General features: G+C 40.3%; 1 protein-coding gene across 1 annotated transcript; it reads left to right on the top strand.

The window, feature by feature from the left end:
• The first annotated feature begins 300 nt into the window (after nt 1–300).
• crip1 (cysteine-rich protein 1) lies at nt 301–6,731 on the top strand. Its single transcript, XM_073484429.1, has 5 exons — nt 301–453; nt 4,660–4,754; nt 5,800–5,857; nt 6,284–6,346; nt 6,513–6,731. Exons 1-4 carry the CDS (start codon nt 414–416, stop codon nt 6,322–6,324), a joined length of 234 nt encoding a protein of 77 aa, XP_073340530.1. The 5' UTR covers nt 301–413; the 3' UTR covers nt 6,325–6,346; nt 6,513–6,731.
• The last annotated feature ends 3,696 nt before the right edge of the window (nt 6,732–10,427 follow it).

The following is a 10,427-nucleotide window of genomic DNA, read 5'->3' as shown; positions in this document are numbered from 1 at the left end:
TTAGGTGAGGGTTGCATTAATAAAACATATTTGGACACTTCTGAAGCAAGTTAATGACAACACATTTTTGACAGGAGGGGGGCCTTTAAAATCACATTAACCTTAAAACAAATACAAGAAGCTCCTTATAACTGAGCCCTAAGCCTAAGTCTTCCATATCAGAGCCCAGTGTGATGTTTTCTGCACAGGCAGACTCAACACAAGCCTCTCCCACTGTCAGAGGAAAAAAAACAGAAAAGTTTCAGTTGAACTATTTCCTCGGTGCTATAAATACAGGAGGGAGCGCACATCTGCACTTCACAGCGAGGCGTGGTCAGTCAGAGCTAACAGGTGGGCCGGTCAGTAGAGCTGCACTCACACTTCATCCTCAGGATACCTCTCTGCGACACAGCAACACACACAGCTGCAACAAGATGCCGAAGTGCCCAAATTGCCAGAAGGAAGTTTACTTCGGTAAGATTTGTTTTTGGTTTCTGAGTCTATACATTTCCTGCTCAGTGTAAAGTAGCGCGTTTTTTTTTCTTTTCTGCACAAATGAGGAAACAGGAAACTGAGTTTAAGCAACAGGTTGACAAGCTGCGAGCACATGATGCAAGCATGCGATTTTAATCTATATAACATGCGGTCCAGTTACTAAATAACCTGTTGATGGCTGTGTTTTGGCATGCATTTATTTATTTATTAATTATTTATTTTTGGAGATTATTTAAGTGTTGGAAGAAGTTTTCAGATCATTTACTTGCATACAAGTCTCAGTACCACCATGCAAAGATATAAATTTTACTTTTAAGTAGTCATTGTGCAGAATGGCTCCTTCCTCTGTTATATTATTGGATCATTACTGATGCAATAACATGCAACAAGTACTGCATGCTGCTGGTGGATGTGGAGCTCATTGCTAACTACTTTATGTACTTTTTGGGTGATTAATCAATAAAGAACGCACGTGTGTGATATTACAGGCAAAATATAGGCTTCATGATTTAAGTGTCGAGTGACAATTTTCAAAGTGATGAACTAACTTTCATTGTGTGGAGTAAAAAAGTGCAATATTTCCCTCAGTAAGGTACAGAAAGTAGCAGAAATTTGAAATACTTTAAGAGTAAATGTACCTGATTATTTTGCACCACTGAGAATAATGGTCCAAAAATGTAATACTATGACACTGACAGGCCATTCTGCAGACTAGGTACTTGACTTGGCTTTGTACTCATAATGGATAATGTTTTTATTATGGAGCTGCTACTTTTATTCAAGTAAATGATCTGAAGGCTTCTTCCAGCACTAAATATCATGAATGCATTATCATGCAAGCAGTACTTTCTTGTTGTAGTTGGCTGAAGTGGAGCTAATTTTAACTTCTTTATGTACTTCGGGTTAGTAATATAATCTAAAATACATCATATTTGTTTTTTGCTTGAAAGAACAATATTTTTTACAGGAGAAGAAAGCAGTGGAAAATGGAAATACTCAAGTTTAAGTATTGTGCTTGAGTAAATGTACTTGATTACTTCCCACCACTGAGAACAATGATCCAAAAATACTATGACACTGACAGTGACGGTACACTTTTGAAACTGTAGCTACAGTTAGTCACCGACACGTACAAGCATGAGTGCAAGACTTTGCGGTATTTTTTGCATTGTAGTGCTGCTGCTTTTGCAGTAGTATCGAATTGCTTCATCCAGCATTGAATATTTTGATGCATTAACATTTAAGCGCGTCTCAAATGTTGTAGTTGTTTGAGGTGAAGAAAATCTTAACTGTTTTATGTACTTTGGGGTCCTGTTATCCCACTACTTTTAATCTAAAATGCATTAAATTTTAGAAACTGAAGTTTTGGATGTAAAATACCCATCTCTGGTGAAGTACGGTATTTTTCACTCAAAAAACTAAGTAGGAAAGTGGAAGTATTCTCGTAAATTACTTGACTTAATGTTCTTACTCTCCATCACTGGAGAATCAATCACTGTTTGTTTACTTGCATACTCTCTTCAGCAGTAATTCCACCCTTTTGAGTTATTTATTTTTCATGTCTGCCTCCAGTATACATTTACAGTTTTGCAGATGAATGCTTCAAACTGTCACTGCACTCTGTAAGCTTCCTCGTTATCAAGTTACTTTGGAGTTAAATGATGGATGAGCTGCATGAATAACGACTCGATGGCGTTCCTTCTGTCGTGAAATACGGCTCCATCCTTCCAGAGCGATCTTGTTGGTCCGTCTCATGAGGATAGCATCAAAGCACGGAGCAATTACCGCATCCAGGGAGGAACGGGACAGCTCCATTTTATCCTAGCCTTAATCCATTTACCACATTGTCTGCAGCTCGGTAGTGCAACAGAGTGAATCTGCTCCGGAGAGACGCGCCGAGGCCAAACACAGAAATGCAAAGCCAAGTCTTTTGACTGTCAGTCTGATGAATTGACCGTGCAGCCGGGGAGACGAGCTTCCCATTCTTCCTCTTCGTGGATAAACTTTCCCGCTTCTGGCCAAAACAAGCAAACCAATTTGTTTCGGTCAGAACAAGCCAACCAATCTTTTCATTTTCCGTGCTAGAAGACAGAAAAAGGTCTTTTCTAAAATATATCTGAGGTCAAATATGGGAAGAGGCTCTGCCCTAAACCGTCTGCACTAATTTCCCTCCAAACCCTTCTCGCTCCATCATAAACTCGCTCCATGTCTCGCCAACATCACACCTCACTGCTCCACACCCCCATCCCCCCCTTTCTTTTGCTGCTCATCTGTCTTAATGTTTCGAAGCTCTCAGATGGAAACGATCAGGCTACTGCTGCCTAACTGAACTTGGTCCAGTTTCGGCTGCAGAAAAGATCCGAAGACAAAACATTTTAATACGCTGCTTTTGCTTGAAACTGATTCAAATAAGCCTTGGAAGCAAAGAAGCTGAGGTGTTGTAGGAAATTAGACATAACATGTTAATTAGTGAGGTTTAGAGGTCCTTGTAGGCACATTTTGTTACCTTTAGAAGCGACAGCTTTCCGCCAAGTTTAATGTTAGTGAGTTGGAAAGGAGATCTTGACCGCCTTGAGGGAGCCAAGCTAGCTGTTTCCCCTTGTTTCCAGTCTTTTTGTTAAGCTGAGCTAACGCTGCTAGCTGTAGCCTTATATTTATTGGACAGAGAGGGAAATCAATCTTTTCATCTAACTCTTGGCCAGAAAGACAATGTATTCCCATAACTATTCTTGTAATACTTACTTGGATATATACTAAGGTCAAAAACTCCAGGGGGGTACATATCTTCGGAACAACTAGCCTTCGGAGCAGCGGGCGTTTGTTTTTTGGGATAACAGGCGATCGTACAAGTGGGCTTTCGGTCTTGGGGTTTCGGAAACAATGGGCAATCCCCAATCTTCATGCCGTTAAAGGGTATTACTGTGTTTAAGGTCATTCGCCCATTTCTAAATCCTTCAGACTGCATTCTTGGCCCTTTTTTTAAGCTTGACAAAGTGTTATACAACCTCCCCATGAATCTTTTTTGGGATGGAATGAAGTGAATACTTGAACAGCCTCCCTCATGGTGTGTTTTTCCATTCAGATTTGTGTCTGTTTGCGTACTTTGGACAGAGTCCACAATGCTCCAGTCTGCGTGAGTTGATGCAGAGAGCAGATCGCATTATTCTGCAGTCTGTCACACCCCATTTCTTGTCATATCATCAGGTAAAATAAATAGCCTGTGCACAAAAGTATGCCTTATCAGATCTGTATACAATGAAGGGTAAATCAACGTTCATGGGCGCCATCGCAGCTGATCAGGTTGGACTCAGAGACTCCCCTCCGTTACTGGTTGGACAGGCAAGAGCACATTTGAAGTTAAGTACAGTAATTATTTCGGGTCAGACTTCATTCCAAGCCCCCACACATTTGGCTGGACTGTTTTCATGCCGCTGGCCTGAGAGGTCTAGCTCATTCTCCATTTCCGCTGCCTGTTGCATAATCTCATGCCACATCAGGTTATTTTTAGCAGGAACTATGTCAAATGCTAATATTGTGGGAATGTTCAGATGCCAGAGGCTTAACCTGATACCAGAATAGCTAACGACTTCCTTTTATGTGTCTAGAAAATCTGGCAGAGATTCATTATTGTAAGTTTTGTGCTCCTCAGTTAACAGCAAACATGAGGTAGAAACAGACTCAGTTCTTGACTGTGCTTGCCCTCCCTGACCGTACACATTATTGGAGCGAGGATCTTGTGATCTCAAAAGTCGTCCAAACTCTTGTCCATCTCCTCCATTAATGTTCTGAAACTCAAGTCTGCTGGGTTCAGTTCCTCCCCACTTTTACGGTCCTCCTGATGGGTGTTTGTGCAGATCAGCCCTGCAGATAAAGACGGTCTTTATCAGAGTTTATGAGGCAGGAGGAGGACAGATTCCTCAGGGAGAATCTGTCCTCATTTTCCCTCAAGCACCACACCCAAACAATGTTCTCAAAGTTATGTGCAAAGACGTGATGCTGTTGGTCTAAAACTGATATCCCTCCAAAAATTCACAGGACTATGAGCTCATGCTTTGGTCTGACTGTAATTAAACTGGACCGCAGACCTGACCCATGTGATATCCTGTGTTACTCCCACAGTAGCTCTCATTGTGGTGGAAGTTCAACACTGTGGTTAATAATTCTGTCTTTTGGTGTGTTTTGCAGCTGAGAAGGTGACGTCACTGGGAAAGGACTGGCACAGGCCCTGTCTGAAGTGTGAGAAGTGCAAAAAGACGCTGTCATCAGGGTCACATGCAGAGGTGAGACACCTTAAATACATAGCCAACAATACAGACAATAATATCCTCTAATCTTTAATCATGTGCAAAGGATTTTGGTTTTGATTGCACTTAATCAAATCTGAAAGCTTATTGATTTTACAGTACTGAGTCTTAACTTTTTTAACACTTCTAAGCAACTTACGTTATAAAAAAAACAAAAAACATTCTGTTTTATAGCACCTCCTACGGTGACAGCGCTCTGCTGGCTACTGCAACCCACAAACTAACAGTCAAGTACACTTTTACATGATGGGAGAGCTAGCTTGTTGTTTTAAATCATATTTGAGAGGCTGCGTGGTGCGATCGGACTTTATAACTGAACTCTGAGCAGGACACACACTTCTAATTTCCCTGACTGTGGGAAAATCTGATGCTTTCACATCACAGATGACGAGGAAGGCATTAAACTGCAAGTCTGAGGCTGCAGGTGAAACATACTGATGTAGTCCGATAAAGAAGTTTAGTGGTTTATTTCTACGATTTCATCACATCTCCTGAGCATTAATCCGTCATCATCAACATGACTAAATAGGCTTCAGAACTGATCGGAGCTGATCGTCCTTGACAGTGGCCCAGTTAGTTTATTCACCAATACCAGGTTTGCAGCTTTGATTGTTGAAATCTGTGTGTCAGTGATTGGTCTTGTCTCAGCGGAAAGTTTCATGTCACGATGATTAAGATATGCACACAGCACGCTGAGGGCCGGAAACGGTGACCAGGCTTCAGCACGGATTTGTTGTTAATAATGAAGCATTATCAGGGTTAAGTACGGTTCATCCCCTGGTCGCACGGACAGTGAGTTTACTGCGCTCTGTGTGCAGGAGGCATATCTATAACATCACTGCATTTGGCAGCAACTCCTACGGTATCGCTCAACGTCAACACAAAACGTTAATGTGTGGTTGATGTACTGCCTCCAAAAGACTACACTCATTTGTATGTATTTTAGCAAGCGCCTTTACGTGTTTCTAAATGTTTTGATATTTTCAATACACCCATGCTAATACAACTCTGCCTCTTACAGCATGAAGGCAAGCCATACTGTCACAAGCCCTGCTACGCTGCAATGTTTGGACCAGGAGGTAAGCATGTTCTCCTCGAATAACCCCTTTTACACAATGAACAAGCTCAGCTTGACAGTCTTACACCTCTATCTTAATGTCTAAACTTGTCTAAAATGAAGACAAGGATTGGCCCCTGGCAGTCATGTGAGCAAAGGTTCACTCACCTTTGTTTATAAGACTCTTGGCTAGGAACGCCCTTTGTAAAAACGATGCTTGTATCTGATTGTGTTGAGGCAGTAAAAGGTCCTATCAAAGCACACACTTTTACCTGACAGGGTCACACACTCAATAAACCAGACGTTGCATCATTTTGTTTAACTCTTATCTCGAGTGAAGGAAGTGGTGAATATTCTCTCTCAGATTTCCAAAGTAAAAGCCTTCCATGTTGAAACCATGAAATCTTTTCACAATTTTCATCAACGCTTTCTGTCTCTTTCCTCACAGGATTTGGACGTGGTGGAGCCGAGAGCCACAAATATAATTAGAAAACAAAGAGTAACTTGACAGGTAAGGAGCACGCGTTCATCACTCATCCCCCAAATCATTTGCATACATTTGCTCATCTCATATATTTCCATGCTCTTTGTTAAGACTAGCAACGACCTCGACTCTAAGCAAATCCATCCTTTCACTTAGCACTGCCTGATGTTTGTTTTCTCTGCTTCGTCTTCAGGCTCAGGCCCAGCAGTAAAAATGTTGCCTGGAAACAAGATCGAAGAAGCTCAGCAGGCTCACAAGTCCCAATAAAAACCAGCAAACAAACTGCATTCTGAATCAGTGGAAACATTTTGTATGCGTGTGTTTTTATCCTCTGTTTTTGATCTCTGTTGTCTAAAGGTGATTCATTCCTGTTATTGAGGTGGACTTTCTGATTATACACTTTTTAAATTTGTGTCACTCTTTGTTTTTATTTTCACACCCTTTAGTTGGAGATATGTATTGGTTATCGAAAACAGCTCAGTTTCAACTCAGAGGACAATAAAAATCGAACGATTTTGACCAAAAGATCAGCAGAGTAAGCCTGACACTAATTGGCAAAACATCATCAGTACATGGGCGGTTCCCTGAGGCTCTTAGTCCTGTTACATAATCGTCTAACGTCTTGTTAACGTACACGATGGCCTTGAATTTGAGATTGAAATCAAAATTAATGCCTATCTTAAGTGTGTGGTGGGGAATTTGGGTTTGGGGTTAGGGTTAGGGTTAGGGGGTTTGGGTCAGGTTTGAGGTTAGGGGGGTTAAGGGCACTGCACATCAAAATATACAGGCCCCGGCATTATAAACAACAAGCCGCACCCAAAAGATCCTGTATTTTTGGAAAGTACCCTTCTGAGCAGGGACTTTTTCAGAAGTAAACTAATATTGCCAGAACTTAATTTAGGTCCTGGTCCCTGCAGTGGAAATATATTGAGTTCCTCCAAAGGTTCCTGCAGTGGAAATGCCGCTAAAACATCAGTCCTGCTCATGTTGGTGCATTGTGGGTGGCTTGGAGTGGCTGAGGGCCCGCCTGAGTCTTTGCAGATCCACCAGATGCTTCCTCTTTGGTTCTTTTGGGCTCCGTTGCCAAACATTTGCTGTGCACGGCCACCCTCACTGTCCATGAATCACGCAGGAGCCACCACCTCCACCATGCCTCGACCATCGCTGCCTGACAGTTGCTGTGGCAACAGACACAAACAAGACCCAACAGACAGCCAGCGTGCCCGTCCGTCTGGCTGTCACCCTTCTCTCTGCAACAAAGACGCTCAGTGTCACAGGAAAAAACCTCCACAGACACTGAGGCAACGGATGAAAACATGCAGAGGATGTTGAGTAATGAAGTACAAATGTGGCTTGTTCGTACATTTTATTAAATGTCGTGTTGTGAGAGGGGTTGGCATCATAAGCTATTGCTTCAGCCTGCACCTTTTCAGTCATTACTATGATTTTTTGGACATTTATTTGTTATTTTGTGGCTGTTTAAGAATTGAAAGTTCCATTCAATTCGATTAAAATACAAAGGACAAAATATTTGAATAAAATACCAATATCCTGAGGAGGATCATGCTCCCTGTCTGAATCATCTCAGCATCAAAGGTAGAGGAGCGTAGTGTGTCCCTGTTTTTAAATGGTCTGGTGGTGTGTGTTTACATTCCTCCTCGATAATAATCACCTTCTTTTTGAGAATGCAAATACCTCCATCTCACTCAACTTTCCGCACAGTGAATACCAACGTTTCGTGACGCGATCCGGATGTTTGTGTGAAACCCTACAGCATTAGCCAAATTCACAATCTAATGTTTTAAAGAAGCACATGTGCTGAATTTGCTTCTGGCTCCATGTTGAGGCCTAATGTATTAAACTGAGGATAATTTCCTGACATGATTATAACGAAGGCATCATGCAGGGACATTCATAAAGCACTTACGTTGACTTACACTGCACTTAAAGTGAAGTGTTGCCGGTTATTTTTTTCTGAGCGGGAAGTGAAGACCTGCTGTGTCAGCAGACTCTCAGTCATGAAGCTGTAAAATTAGACTCCTGAGCTAATTAAGGGCTGGAAGTGCCTCACATCTATTATAATTCATGCATACATGCAGAACGTGCTGTGCTTCCTCAAGTCAGCTTAAGAAATAGATTAATTGAAACAGTCTGGTGGACAGTAAGGGGGTCGACGTGAGAGGCAGCGTAAAAAAAAAAAAGCACATCTACAAACGAGAAAGAAGACACAGTGTATTAAAGACTTATTTTAGCCGTGGCACTCGATGTAAAGAGATTAAGGAGTGTACTCATGTACAATTTTAAGGTAAATGAGGTTAATAAATGGTAAATTTATATTTAATTTCAATGTTCACAAACAATAAAAAGCTTTATAAATCATTTATTAAGCAATTGTTGACTGTTAAGTTGCAACTGATGTTTGCAATACTCTGTAAATGATTGATAAATACTGTGTAGTTTATATATAAACATTATTTGCACGGCCATTATAAAAATTAAGACAGGTGTATATAAACTGCTTGATAAATGGTTTTTAAGCATGTCATTGTTTGGGAACAGTGAAATAACTGTTAATTAAAGTTTAATTAATGATGGTTATTGGAATGTTATTGGATGGCTATTTACCAGCTGCAACACTGAGGAGATTTGTACATTAATCTATAAGTAATTTCCATCAAATTATATAATATACTTTACTGTGCATAATGAGTACTTTAAGTACATTTTGCTGCATTTCAAGAAGTATAACAGGCTTAAAACTAACATAATTTATCCAAATTTACAATAAAGTATCAGTTCAGTTCAGTTCAGTGAACTGAACTGAACTGAACTGAACTGAACTGAACTGAACCTAACTGAACAATTTGACCTTCTTTTTAAAAGCTCATTATAGAATTTGAAACTTTTCAGACTTTGGTGACTCCTAGTGGTAAAATAAGAAAAGATAATATGGTAGACAGCCATGCACACTCAAATAAACCAGGGTTACTAAAAGCAGAAAAAATACAGGTTCAAATCTGCATGTCAGAGTTAATATATATTAAAACAAGAGGATGAAAAAATAAGAAGAACGAGTCATTTACCTAAGTTTGTTTTTATTGTTAGTTATAAATAATTGTGCGTATTCTTCTCCTTTTGAAGAGGATGTATAAGCCCTGTAAGACCTCTCTCAGGAAGATTACCACAGCATGGCTGGACTTCCTGCTTTTATGACTAACAGACAGTAAATTAAAGTACACAACAGTCCTGGAGAAAAGAGAGAATGCTTCATATCCTTGAGCATAACTGTGAAGACTTTAAACTCTATCAGATGTGTGAGACCAAACCAAAGTCATAAAATCAGGCCTGCCAGTATTTTTTAATATGGACCAATGAGCGCACACATGTCTCTGCCAACATCTGTCTCTCATACAAAGATTGATCTCTTTAAAGTAGACCACTTAAAATCTGAAAGTTTATTTGTGAAAATAATCCATACGTTCACCCGCCTGGGACACGTGGGTGAGTTTCCACTACCAGAACCTGTTAATGTGATTTCAGAGCGTGACAGAAACTTGTGAACAGGAAATCATCCATTTACTTTTCAAACTCTCTTAAAAGACCATCTTTAAAATGACTCAAAAATCATTTCACATATGTCAATGTCGTTTCCTTCACTGTTTTCCATTAGTATTAAGGCTTTTCTACAAGGTTGTTGAGGTGTTTAATCAAGATACACGACTACTTCCATGCTTACTACCGCAAAGACGGCTGAAACTGAGACTTTCTTATTGTTTAATTCATTGGAAAAAACTACACAAAAGACAGGTGATCCCTCTTTAATGCTTCTTAAATCATTGGTTCCTAATCTGGGGGTCTAAAGGGGTCTCAGTATAAACGTAGGCAGTCACAAGATGATGAGTGTGATAGGAGAGAACCAAAAACAGAGACTTTTCTCCAATAATTCCTATACTTGATAGATTTCATCTTTTAAACCTTTAAAAATTACTTAAATTTAATTTCGCAATGAGATAATTCACTCTTACGAATCGTAGACATATGACGGGATGCCTGGAAGTACACAGAGTTTAGTTTTAACGGGACACAAGCCATAAAAGTAGGGAATCAC

The sequence above is a fragment of the Pagrus major genome, chromosome 16 (genome assembly GCF_040436345.1).
Source record: "Pagrus major chromosome 16, Pma_NU_1.0".
NCBI lineage: Eukaryota > Metazoa > Chordata > Actinopteri > Spariformes > Sparidae > Pagrus > Pagrus major.
This window is presented reverse-complemented; position numbering and strand designations above follow the sequence as displayed.